At 42.5% G+C, this 14049-nt stretch overlaps 1 protein-coding gene across 7 annotated transcripts in view; it reads left to right on the forward strand.

Annotated features, from left to right (window-relative positions):
• The window catches only part of CAMKK1 (calcium/calmodulin dependent protein kinase kinase 1), a 197326-nt gene that overhangs the window by 72053 nt on the left and 111224 nt on the right, over positions 1–14049 (forward strand). For all 7 annotated transcript variants that reach the window (XM_073315804.1, XM_073315803.1, XM_073315808.1 and 4 more), the window contains one exon: positions 1042–1611. In XM_073315804.1, coding sequence (XP_073171905.1) covers positions 1144–1611 — 468 coding nt within the window. In that variant the 5' untranslated portion in view covers positions 1042–1143. The remainder of the gene's footprint in view (positions 1–1041; positions 1612–14049) is intronic.

Consider the following 14049-nt stretch of genomic DNA (forward strand, 5'->3'; position numbering starts at 1 on the left):
TGAATGGTTTATGTATCATTGTGGGTCAGATGTTGCATGCACTCCATCAGGGGAGGGTGAACACAGCTCCTCCAGGAAGTGAAAACAGTAAGGGATGATTAGAGCAAATCATTCAGATGTAACACCTCCAGAGAAGTATCACCTCTCGGGGAGACTCTAATATTCTGGTTCAAACTAGATTCTCTAGAGACCAGCAGACAAGGAAAGGGTACTTGGATAAATAACCTGAGTTTAAACTGACTTGAGGCCTTTCTTGTAACCACATGGAAAACCAAGTTGATCCCTATGTTGGAATTGGGGTTGATCACTGATAAGCTTTTTAGCATGTGTGTAGGTTCTTTTATTGTTTTTATATTCTTTTTTAAAATGCTTTTACTTTAATAATAAATGTGCTTTCTTAGAAGGAGCTATGTGGTAACTTGTAACTGCTGGCAATACCCTGTTCAAAGCCTGTGGAGAGAAAGCAAAGTGCAGGTGCTGGCCTGTGGGGGATATCAGAGTGTAAATCTGAGAGCACTGCCACCTTAAAAATCTCTGTCAGAAGGGAGAGAGACATGGATCTCCATCCAGGAGGGCAAAGACTGGGAGCCAGAAATCTTTAAAGCGGTACTAGGGGGAAATACTGGTGCAGTTGCCCTGAAATTATGACCTGCTGTACCTATAAATGTGATTTAAAACAAGATCAAATGTTTGGCTTGTCATCCCTGTCATTTTTCTTTTAAGAGGCTGTACTAATTTCTTCCTTCCCGTATTAGAAATTAACACTATCTGTTGATCTAGATATGAAAAGCAGAAGTATCTTTTAGCTGGCTTCCAGATCAGCTGATAAAATTCTGCCCTTATCACTTGTAAATGTTTTGTAACTAGTTTGTTGATTGGTTTTGCTTTTCCTTCTGGATGTTTTTAACCTGTAGCTCCCTGCTGACATTCTGCCTTCATTTTCTTCTAATCTTTTTCACATGCCTGCTACTGGAGGTTTTGGCTACATCCTTGCTTAGCTGACGCCATCACTCAGTGATCTTTCATTGTGTTTCCTTCTAGAGATCCATGTGGAGAGAGTCCTTCATGCCACATGTTTTCTGTGAGCCCTAAGACCACAGCTGTCTGCAGTGTCATCTGAGATCTTGAGAGTCGCACACCGTTATGGGAGATTCTCCAGCCGACACCACTGATGAAGGTGCAGACACATGCTGCAAAGACACTCAGACTGACCTGGCAGAGAGAGTAGCAGCCATAGATGTTGCTGTTGGGCTTAATATAGATGACCAAAATGTTCAAGAAGCAATAGAAGAAAATGACACAGTCTTTTCTGACAGTTTAGCAGACATGCAGAGGAATGGGGTCCATAGTGACATGATAACAAATGAATCTTTACCTTCACAAGACCCAGCGGATGTTCATCAGATGAATGTTCCAAAGAAAGCTCCCACTAGGCCTGTCCTATCCAGCAGAAAGTTGTCTCTTCAAGAAAGAGCTACAGGAAGCTACCTGGCTTCTACCAATCCTCCAGGCTATGGTCCTTATGCAACAGGACCTTTAACACATATCTCGCCACGTATAGTGAGGAGACCAACGATAGAATCCAACCGGATCGCCATCTCAGATGCTGAGGTAGGTTTCTTCTCTGCTGTAATGACGATGCCAAGGTATGATGCTGTCTTTTCTGCCTGCTGATAGGAAACTTTAGCCTCTGAAGCCAATAGTTTGAGGCACTAAATTTAACTTATGCAAAAATGCCTAAAAACAGTAAGAAGTTATGATTATAAGCAACTTGTAGTATAGGTTGTAACATAGGTAAGCAACTTGTATATGTCTGTGCCTTCAACACTTGAAGCAGTCTTTACTTCTATTGTAAATGGACCATCTGATCATCTAGGTCATGGCCAGATTTCCGAAGAGCTCAGCTCTAGAGCTGGTGAGGATTTTTTTCCTTGGAAAATGCTGATTCATCAAAACCAAAACTTTTTGGGGAAATTTTTTGGTTTTGACAAAGCTTTTGTCAGGAAGGTGTTTTAGATCCAGGATAAAATGTAGAGAAAGAGAGAGACCCCAGGCTAGACTAGCCTATAGCTCAGGAGCTGGGGAGACCCAGGTTCAAGTCCCTGCTCTTAATGAGTTTGCATCTGGGTCTTCCACGTCTCTGGTGAATGCCCTTTTTGAAAGGGCTTCGTTTTGTTCAGATACAGAAAAAAAACAAATTCTGAAATCTCAAATATTTTTGCAAAACAGAATTCTTGTTTTCTGGCCAGCCCTACTCAACTCCCATTTGGTCGCTTACCTTGGTGCCTAAATGGGAGCTAAGCTTTTTTGAAAATCTATCCCTACATGTAGATGCTGAGCACTCAAGAATCTGGCTCCTTCATAATATATTTCATTCTAGCCACATGCCTGTTTCCCCTTGTTTCTCTTCTCCTTTTGCTTCCTGTTTCTACCACCCGTTCATCTTCCTCTTTCTTTCCTTCCTCCTTTCTCTACTCTGTACGGAAAGATAGCTGCCAAGCTAACACAGTTCAATGACGAGCGGTTTCACGGTGAGGTTTCATCTTTTATCATTAGATAGTAAGAATTTAGTGGCACCTCCTGGTCTTCCCCTCCATGGGAATTGGAGGTGCCTGACTGCAAAGATCAGGACTGTCCCTCTGCATGTAGTAGAGTGGGGGCAGGATTTGGGGAGTGTACATGGGAGCTGAGGATCCCCAGCTCATCGCAGTATACTGCTCTTTGGAGATCCCTCTGTGGCAGGGGGAAGGGGGATGGAGTTGAAGGTGGATAGGAGTAGGTGCAAGTGGTGATGGAGTGGGGAGTCTGTGACTACACAATTTCTGATAGCCTTGCCCTACATAGAGGGGTTGCTGCTCCAGCCCTGAGGTTGCAGTTAGGAGGCATAGAACATCTAGGATGGGAATCTTTTTCCCCCTCCATCACCTGTACTGAGAACCCTCAGCACAATCTGGTCACTCAGGTGGTTGCTGGAAGAGAGAGGTTCCATGGCGGTTTCCACACCATTATTGCCGGCAAATCTCCTTTCCCTCTGGAGGCAGCAGCTAGATGGAGGAATACAGTAGCTTTTCAGGTGGGCCTCAGCTCTTCAGTCTCATAGTCTCCTCATGTATTTGCATCCCTTAGTGTGGGAGACTTTAATAGCTTGGGGGGTTCAGTGGGGCAAGGTGCATTTTGTGGTGTCTGAATTGTTTGCTCCACAGGAAGGGTTTCACTGGTGGTCATCAGAGATGAGAGAGGCTGCATGGCCAGTCCACAGGAACGACTTGACAGTAAAGGTGAGGATGGGAAGATGAGTGACTCAGATGGGAAGATGAGTGACTCAGTAAAGATAGGAGGAGTCAGGGCCTGTTGGAAGGAAGAGCCAAGGCCTGCCTAAAGCGGTGGGTAATATCAAAAGGTTCAAAGAGTCAGATGAACATCTAAACTATTGGATGCTTAACTAAAGGTTTTAAGGTACTGCCCACACCTTATCCTTATGGGCTAACTCCTAACCTCTTACACCCATGCCACCCTACTGCAGTCAGTGAGGTGTAGCTGAGGGAAGAGGATAGCTCTGTATTATGGAGGCTACATCATTTAATAGCTAGAGCATGAGCCTGGAAGTCAGAACTCTGGGTTCTAATCCAAACTCTACCACTTAGTTACTGAATGATCTTGGGCAAAGTCACTTAGCCTTCCTGTGGTTTAATTTTTCCCTTCTGAAGAATGGGTATAATTCTGCTTACTCCCTTTGTAAATCCAATTTTGATCCTCAGGTGAAAGATACTATAAAATCACAAATTATTATGACTTTTAAAGTATTGTTCTGTTGTACTTTTTGGGGTGGGGGACCTTTGTGAGTCACTGAGCAGTGAGAGAGGAATTCATTGCACTCTAGCACTAATAAAAGAGAATATACGAATATAACAAACGATAGGCATCTGCAGTATTCTTTAGCCCCAGTAATATGCTTTGATGGAGGTTCAGAACAAATTTCAGAAAACTTACTTGACTTCTGTATGTCAGTGCTGTAATTCTGCAGTGATTTTTACAGTGCTGGGAATGAAGTTTGTTTCAAGGTAACTGCAGTGGAATAATAATATTTATAACAAGCTCCAATCTGCAGGGAAATTCAAAACAATCAAAACCCTCATATATAAAATCAATATCTTAGTCAATAGATGTTGCTTTTGAAAAGAAGAAGCTTGGTTTGAGATGCAAATGCAGAGACCTTCATTTCTCTGCTCCAGTAGCAGTTTTTTATTGTGCGGTGCTGCATTTTGAATGGTCAGTTTAACATAGCTATTAAGAGCCCTGCTACACCATGACTGAAATACTTAACAAAGCTGTATTCTATGGAAACTATCATTCATATTACTGGAGCGTCACTGCAACAGGAAGAGGTGAAGGGATACATTGGCAGAGAGTCTAAGACAGAGGGACCTTATGCTGTTTTTAAAGACAACAATATTATGGTTCAGGTTTTAAGGGTAGCCTGGAAATCTGTAGGCCCAATCTTGCAGATTTTGATTATGGTTTTTATTATCTGTGTATTTTGCAGTACAGGCTTTCCCCCTCCAGCATTCCTCTAGAATCCTTCATTTGTTCAGTATAGCGTGTGGGTATGTGGGCCCAGAGGTTTTCATCTGTTTCTTTCTGTGTTTGTACAGTACCTAGCACAATGGGCCCCAGCTCCCCAGGCACTACCGTAATTGAAATAATGGTATCTTCCTGTTCACTTTCCAGGCCAGTTTTGCCCTGATTTACATCCAACAGAACCCCGCTGGCTTCAGTCAATCATTTTCAAAAAGCAAGGATGAACAAAACTTTCTGAGTTGATAGTGCCACACAAGCAGGGTTCATTCTTATTTGTATACCTAGGTATTTAGTTGTACCCTGGGGAGCTGGGTGTGCCAATCTTTGTGAACTGAGAAGAGAAGGTGCCCTAGGCTCTTGGATAGGAACCTTCAGTCATTATGTGAGGGAAGGGCAGAGTTACCTTGGGGAGAAAAGTTGCTATGGGTTTGTTTGTTTTTCCACCTGAGCTTTGATTCTCAGAAGCATTTAGGGATAAATTTATAGGCAGGTTGAGGGATCATGTCCACATGCACACAGATACTTGGTTTCCTGGGAGCAAACTGTAGGTGTTGGTCATGTTTGTGGAATACACATTCCTTAGTACATCAAAGTGTGTCTGTATATTTAAGGTCAGCACTGTTATCTATCCAGAAAAGACTTTTTTTTTTCCCCATGGAGCCTAATCTTTTATGGCATCTGTATGAGTCGACCACTGAAATAACATCTCCTCCTAGTACTCTTCTAGGAAGTGCGCAGGATAATTGTGCTTCAGTGAGGTGTTTCTCTGTAAGACATTACAAACTGAAATGAGAGGTCATGCAGGTCAGTAGGCTCTGGGTCATATTTTGAAAGCTTGGCCTCCATTTTGGCACTAGGAATTTTAAGACACCAGGACTATACTTACACCTAAACTTTTATTTACTCATAAGGAATTTTAAAATACAACCTCACATTATTATTGTTGCTCAATTGTATTCTAGTAGCATCTAGAGGTCCCAACCAACACTGGGATGCAATTGTGTTGAGTGCTGTTTAGACAGATAGGATAGCATCTATGCCCCAAAGAGCTTACAATTTAAATAGACATGACGCACAAAGAGATGTGATGGGAAACTGAGGCACAGGGAGGTGAAGTGGCTTTCCAAAGGTCACACAGGAAGAGCCACAGCCAGGAATTGAACCCATATATCCTGAGTCCCCAACAAGTCCTTTATTATAAGACTACTGATTCAGATAGAGGATAAGAGGCTGCTGCTGACTAATGGAATAACTCCTTTAGCTCACTTGGTGGAGAACGGTGCTGAAGAGTCTGGGCTCTATCTCTACTGATGAGCCATCCTGTGGGGTTGTTCCAACTAGGGAGATGAGCCAAAAAGAGAAATGGAGGCTGACTCAAATAGAACTCTACTGGACAGTGGTACTGAAAAGTAAGCAGTGAAGGTGGTTGCTTTTTATTACAGAAAACAGGGCTGATGACGCTGTCCTTTAAGAGATGGCAGGCAGAGGGGAAATATGGGCAATTACAGAGAATGTAGAGCAGAGGCTAATCACTTGACTAGTGAAGCTCAGAGATACATACGTTTGGTATCACAAGGAGAGGTGAGAATGAATAAATGGAGTGATGCCCTGGTATCTTTTGCACAACTACCACCACTATGTTGTTTATCATTTGTTAAGCATGGACAGGGAGCTCAGGGCTGTAGAGGACACAATACAGACAGTTCCTCTTCCAGCATACTTACAGTCAAAACAAGATAGATATGGTTGACAAAAATGTATGAGGAAGCTCTCAGGATGAATAGGAATTTGTTTAAAGCTTACACTCTTATCTATTCACTTGCTTCTTGTGTGCTTCACTGCAGAAGGGAGTCATTAGGATGGATTTGAATGAAGAGAGAGTAGCGACTTGGCAGAGTGGAGTTATGGGCGGGGATGGGGGATATTCCAAGTGTCTTGGTTGACTCCACATTGAGGCTTTTATCCTGCAGGGGATGAAATGCAGGACCATAATTATGGTCATGCTGTGCTGCTTTTTATACAGATCCCTAAGGAAGCTTTGGTAAACAGTTCCTTTGTGAGCTGAGAGGCCAATAGGGCAGGCTCTCAGACTTGCCTATCCAGTAATTGAATAACCGCCAGGTTTCAGTGCAGATGGTCTTTCACAAGTCCTTTCCAGGTGAGTCCTGTGGGACGCATTTGTACAGAAGGCGTTGGTGACCTGCGTGTGTTAAAGCACCTTTAAAACTGCTCCTTTCTCCTTGCACTGACTGTTTGGCATCGTCAGTCAATGTCTTTCTAGAGACAGTGCATCCATCATTCAGAGCTAGCAGTCATTACCCAAGGTAAATTATGGTCTTTGCAAAAATGAAGATTAAATCCATGAACATCCGTACTTTGTCAGATATGTAGAGATAGTCTACATCCATCAGAAACTAAGATGGATTGTCCAGTCACACGCTGGGATGTATCAGAATTTCCGAGCTGGTATTGGCTATGCTTTCATCAGTCATTATACCAGGAGTTGCAACAGTTCAGTGTTTTGCCACCATAGTTCCTACGTTCAAAATTAATCTCAAAAAAACACTAAAGAATGTGCTGCAGGTAGATGGATGGAATGATCTGGTAGGTCTATCTACTGTGGTTCCCTGATGTATTGTAGAAGAGCCTGTCATACACCTATAGAGATTCTGCTTGTCCTTTTGGGGTTGCTGTTCCTTGCCTAGAAAGCTGAGTGGAAATCTCCTTTCAGGAGAGGGGCTAGTTGTTCTTGGACTGTGGCCAGGGGGAACCGTTGCGTGTGTTCCTTCCCTAACTCTGTAGTACACTTACTCCGTAATTCCTTTAAGATGGATTAATATTACTAATGAGATTACTTGCTTTTCATCCATAGGTCTCAAAATGCCTTAAAAAGGGAGTAAAGTGATCTTCAACTGAAGCACAAAGCATTTTAGTACTCAGGTCCGTAACAAGTCATTGCAGAGATTAGAACACAGGTTTCCTGACACAGAGTCCAGTGTTCTGTCTACTGGACTACACTGTCGCCTTCAGTATTAGCTGTCTGTATATACAGTTTACAGTTTCCTTTTCATTATATACAAGATGATGAGGGGATAGCTATAATATACCTAGCGTACAATCCAGACTAATGAGCAGCTGTGTCTCCCCTGCCCTCTAACCTAGGGTGCCCTTTACAATGCTTTGCTGCTGTCGCCTCCAGCCTGGACTACTCCCAGACAGCCTCCAGCTTGCAAGTCACTCCCAGCCGTGTGTGCGCGTGCGTGGCCGGCCTCCAGCCAGCTTGGTTATACTGCAGGGTGATCCCAACACACTCTGTCTTAGATCCCCCTCCTCCCTCTCCAAAATGTGTGTCTTATATTGCCCAGCCCTCTCCTGGACAACACAAATTCGTATGAAGTCTGTATTTGTTTAATAGAAATAATACACACACAATTTGTTACCCCAAATGGAGTTTCACAGAAGCTTCAGTTTAAACATACTGGATTAGATAAAACATGTTTATTAACTACAAAGAGAGAGATTTTAAGTGAGTACAAGTAATGAAGCCTAAAAGTGAGAGATGGTTACAAGAAAAATCAAGATAAAAAGCATCTGGTGCCTAAATTAACAAACTATGTTAAATTAAAAGCAATGTTTTTCTCACCACGTGCTCTCAGTGGTTTTACTGACCAAACTTCTTAGGTCAGGACCCCTTTTCCAGTTCAATGGCTGCTTTCTTTGTCCTTTGTGGTGCAGTGAATTGATGGACACAGAGAAAGAGAAAGGATGGGTGCCTGGGGGTATTTGTCCCTCCTTTTTGTAGATGAGCTTCTGGAGACAAAAAGTCTGTGGAGAAGGATTTCCCTAACCTGTCTGAGTTTCTTTTTCTACCCTTCCTGCTTGATGACTGTTTACTGCTTAAATGCAAATTAAGCAGAGCATACATTCCTTTGTTTGAAACAGTCCTGTTTGCCAACTTCTTTTATGGTATGGAACACGTGTTAATAGCATTATACAGAGAAATCTTATAACTTCACATACAATGCCGCTACACATACTTTATCAGGACAACATTGACTAGCAAATTATGCGTTTTCAGATGATACCTCACAAGGCGCACTTGTAGAAAGATTATTATAGCAGTGTGTAGGGTGTGGACCCAAGAGTACATTCTGTCTCAATAGATTCCTCCTTTAGCTATGCTGTTAGAACTGAAATCTGGTTTATTGTCAGGATGGGACTCTGGTGCCTGTACTTACAAAATACTGGAGATGGGAGCTTGTCTCTCTGAAAAATCTCATTACAGACTGACTGTGAATCTTCTCCTTATCGCCATATCTGATGTGACTTGTCTTACATAAAACGGCAGAGATATTACAAATGAAAAAGAAAATGTAAATACTCTACAGTACCATGCTGGAGTACTGTATTTGAAAATACACCACTCATTCTCCTCCTCCTGCCAAAAAAGAAAAGAAAAAATTATAGGCAGCTTTCTCCATTTGCTAATCTGACTCTTTTTCCCCCCAACTGCCTAGTATGGTTAATTGGATCACCCTTTCTTTCCCCCAGACTCTCCTGACTGATTAAATTGTCTTTTTCTCTCTTGCTCTATTTCACATTCTCACACTCACAAGCTTTCTCTCTCCTCTCCCTGGGTGTTTGAATTCCCCATCCCCAGAGCCTGCCTGTGCTATCCATCCTCTGGGATCACTGATTAAGTTGTCCCTATTTCTTTAAAAAGAAAAGGAGTACTTGTGGCACCTTAGAGACTAACCAATTTATTTGAGCATGAGCTTTCGTGAGCTACAGCTCACTTCATCAGATGTTTCTTTGTTGCTCAGGCAGCGTAGTCTGTATAAGTGGAAGGCCATACAGCACATGCTTAGCAGAAGCAGAGAGGGTGAGACCAGGTACGTGGCTGTTCTCTCACTTCTCAGTGCTCCTGCTGCTGCACTGAGATAGACTGAGAGAAGTCCTTAAGGATCTGCTGTCTCCTTTCCCACAGTCTGGTCCTTAAACACTGCTGTAATAAACACAATTAATAATATGCTACCTCCGTATTTACCCTGCTTAACTAATATTTAACCTATTTATTAGCTCTGAATTTTTGTTTAATAGTATTATTTTGGAGCATCCCTCCGAGAACAGAGATTAGTACCTTTTAAGGCCAGAAAGGACCATTGTTATCATTTAATCTGACCTCCTGCATAACACACAGGCTATAGAACTTCCCCGAATTAATTCCTACTTGAAGTCCCAACAACTGTATTAAACTAGAGCATGTCTTTTAGAAAAACATCCAATCTTGATTTTAAAATTTCCTGTGATGTAGAGTCCACCATGACTTTTGGTAGGTTATTCCTGTAGTTAGTTACCCTCACTGATAAATTCATACTAGAAGTAAGGTGCACATTTTTCATCTTCCACCCAACCCTTTTAACACTTGAACACTGAAACAAACATGCAAAATTAAAGGACCTTCCCACCCCTTTCTTAATTTATGGACAGCTCCTGTGGCTAATGCACAGAACTGGAAGTCATGAAATCTGGGTTCTGTTCCTCGTTCTGTTCTGCCACAGTCTCATTCTGCAACTTAGGCAAGTCACACAACCTATCAGTGTCCCCATCTTTTACTTGGGGATGTAATAACTGGACTTTTGGAGTTGGTCCTAGAATATGGACTTCCATATTTTGATTCTGTGGCTTTGATTTCTGATCAACACTGATCTCTGGTGCTGTTTGGTTTTTGTTTTTTTTTTCCTCCAAGGGGGATCCTTGTACATGATGACAAACAGAGCATCTTGTTTTAAGACAAAACAAGTACTGTACATTCAAATAAACACAGCAATCTAATTGTCTGACAGCCTTTCATCAAAGGGTCGTATTAATCTTATAGTTCCTGTTCTGATCTATCAGCAGTTGTGAACACACATTAGCATGATGGAATCAATAGGGATCTAAAATGTTACCTTTAAAGAACACTTGTCGACTTCATGGGCTCTTAAAATCGATTTCTGTACTCCTCCCCGACGAGGGGATTAGCGCTGAGATCGACATTGCCGGGTCGAATTTGGGTTAGAGTGGACACAATTCGATGGTATTGGCCTCCGGGAACTATCCCAGAGTGCTCCATTGTGACCGCTCTGGACAGCAATTTCAGCTCAGGTGCACTGGCCAGGTACACAGGAAAAGCACCGCAAACTTTTGAATTTAATTTCCTGTTTGGCCAGCATGGCTAGCTCATCAGCAGAGGTCACCATGCAGTCCCAGAATCGCAAGAGAGCTCCAGCATGGACCGAACGGGAAGTACTGGATCTGATCGCTGCATGGGGAGACGAATCCGTGCTATCAGAACTCCATTCCAAAAGATGAAATGCCAAAATATTTGAAAAAATCTCCAAGGGCATTAAGGACAGAGGCTATCACAGGGACCTGCAGCAGTGCCGCGTGAAACTTGAGGAGCTGAGGCAATCCTACCAAAAAACCAAAGAGTCAAACGCCTGTTCGGGGTCAGAGCCCCAGACATGCCGCTTCTATGATGACCTGCATGCGATTCTAGGGGGTGCCCCTACAACTGCCCCACACCTGTACGTGGACTCCTGCAAGGGAGTCTCACGCAACAGGGATGAGGATCTGGGGGACAAGGAAGATGAGGGGGAGGTTGAAGATAGCGCACACCAGGCAAGCAGAGAAACCGTTCTTCCCGACAGCCAGGAACTGTTTATCACCCTGGAGACATACCCTCCCAACCTGGGCTCCCGGACCTTGAAGGCGGAGAAGGAACCTCTGGTGGGTGTACCTTTGCAAATATAATACACAGTTTAAATGCAAGCGTGTTTAATGATTAATTTGCCCTGAAGACTTGGGACGCATTCGCAGCCAGTACAGCTCCTGGAAAAGTCTGTTAATGTGTCTGGGGATGGAGCAGAAATCCTCCAGGGATATCTCAATGAAGCTCTCCTGGAGGTACTCCCACAGCCTTTGGAAAAGGTTTCTGGGGAGGGCAGCCTTATTGCGTCCTCCATGGTAGGACACTTTGCCATGCCAGGCCAGTAGCACGTAGTCTGGAATCATTGTTGGATCATATTAAAGAAGTTCTGTATTAAAATCATAAATGAGTTTGATTCCCCATAGTTTAAATTCCAGGGTATTACTAATTAAGAGGTCTCTTGGTTTTTGAAACTTGCAAGCTGCTAATTGTGTTAGTACATTCTAACACAGAGTCTGTTCTCAAAGCAATTCTTTGTAACAACAACTACTCACACAGAGAGAGACTCAAAGCAATACTCTGTAACAACAGAAACAGCACCCAGAGACTCTCCACCCTTTTGTTGTATTCATCTCGCTTTAACAATTGTGATTACAATAGAGATAGAGGATGTATGTGGATAGATGCTTGGTGTGGATAATAACTGAATGATCAGGGAGATGCCTGCCTAAAAATCCAGTGTCCGTCGGCTGAAGAAGGCGTCAAGTGGAAATAACTAGAGGACCCCCGGAGGGCAGACTGGAATCCACCCAACAGCCTCAAGAACGGGAGAACCAAAGAACAAGATAACATCTGGCAGCACGGATCCGTCAGGAATGTGCTATCTGCTGATTGATTCAGCAACAGCATGATGAAGCAATTCCCATAGACTGGCATAGGAAGAAATTCCTATAAAAATGGACTCTAGAAAGTGAGAACTTTGGAGTCTGATTCTGCAAACCAACTTCCAGGAGCATCAGATGAACATCTGACAAGGCCCTGCTCCCTCCTCATGTCCAGGCCACCTGGCCAGTGGCTTGGCATGAGCAACTCTAAGGCTGGTAACTATGATAACAATGTTGCAGAACCTGTGGGCGTGTGGTCCCAGTGTTTCCTGGCATTCAAGCAACATCTCTTCTTTATCTCTCTGTTATCCTCAGATATTCATGGTCACCTGGTTGAAATAGGGGAATTTTATTAAGGGGACATTCAGAGGTGGCCGTTCCTGTTGGGCTGTTTGCCTGTGGCTGAAAGTATTTCTTTTACAAATACCCTTGCTGATTGCAGGCAAAACAGAGGAATTACCCCCATATTTTCCTGTGTTTGTTCTATAGGCAGGCCAGGTTTCAATGGCTTTTATCTTTTAAGGGTAATGGGGAAATTATTCCACTGTTTAGTCATTAAATCCCTGAGGTGGGGTACATCAGTTTCCCTTCTTATACAGCAGACCAAGTTTATAATGTTTTTTCCTGCTGTGTTAAGCTTTAAGTTTATTTACAGGTAATAGCTGAGAAGCATCATTACCATATGACCTTAAAGGATTTTTCCAAAAATCATACACACTATACATTGTTACAGGGGTACTTATTATCATTAAATTTATTAAAATTCTCTTGTTATCCCATGCCTTTTATTTGGACAGTTTCTTTGCTGACCAGGTGTGTCCTTTATCTGCAGCTCCTTTGTGCTGCTAGTTCTTTCCTTCCTTTATCATTTAGGTCATTTGCATTTTCACAGACGTGTCCTGCTTTTGGATTTAAAGCCATCAGTAGCTCAGAGACTCAATCTTAAAAGGGACACAATCAGCTTTCACCAGAGTTTTGATGACTTTTTTAAACTTCTGCTTCCAAACCACACAGCAATCTGAAAAAAAAAAACCAACCTACTGTGGCTCCCTTTGGAGCCCTAATAGCATTTTAATTAAGTAGCATGGTATGTTTGCATTTCTTTTGCCTCTTCTACAATATACCCTGCACATGTTCTGGAGCAAATGCACATTCCTTCCATAGTTTAACTTTTATAACATTATCCATATCAATTTTTACATAACGTGTAACTATTTCTTTTTTTGCAGAGTTTTCATGTACCTTTATCAAAGTGACAGTCTGATTATTCAGAGACATTTTAAGACTCAGTGTTTCTAACATTGCTTCTTTTTGTTTTGTGCTCCTCACCCCTGCTGTTGCTTCAGAGGGGCACTGTCTTTTTTAATTTCTTACTTATTTTTTTTACTACAGCTCTCATCAGCTATTTTGTTACAAAAGCAAACAAACAAAAACCAACCAACCAAACAAAAAGAACCCAGAATTTTTTCTATTCTCCTGATTTTGACTGCCCTGCTGCAGCCACAACCCAAAACTATTAGGGCAAATCTGAAAATTGAGACCCCTGTTGATTTCACTTCAGGTTCTTTGACATGAATGGAGCTACTCTGATTTGCACCAGCTGAGGATCTAGCCCACTGTGTTATTTGCCAGGCCAGCCACCTTAAACCCTCCCTTGAAGTACAATTTTCTTTCCTTTGTGTGCACTCTCTTTCTCTAATCCCGCTGAAATCAGAATGTGATCCAGAGTGTTTTCTCTTTACCTACGTCAGCCATGGTCGATTCAGCATTCATAGCTGGAATCAGAGATGGTTAAAAAAAAATTGTAAATGCTAGAGATTTAGAAACCTTTCATTTTTACACACAGAATAGGCATTTTGTCCTATAATCTTAGTATGAGCAGCATGCTGGGGCCAT

This window comes from Lepidochelys kempii, chromosome 17 (assembly GCF_965140265.1).
Source record: "Lepidochelys kempii isolate rLepKem1 chromosome 17, rLepKem1.hap2, whole genome shotgun sequence".
NCBI classification, from domain to species: Eukaryota; Metazoa; Chordata; order Testudines; family Cheloniidae; genus Lepidochelys; species Lepidochelys kempii.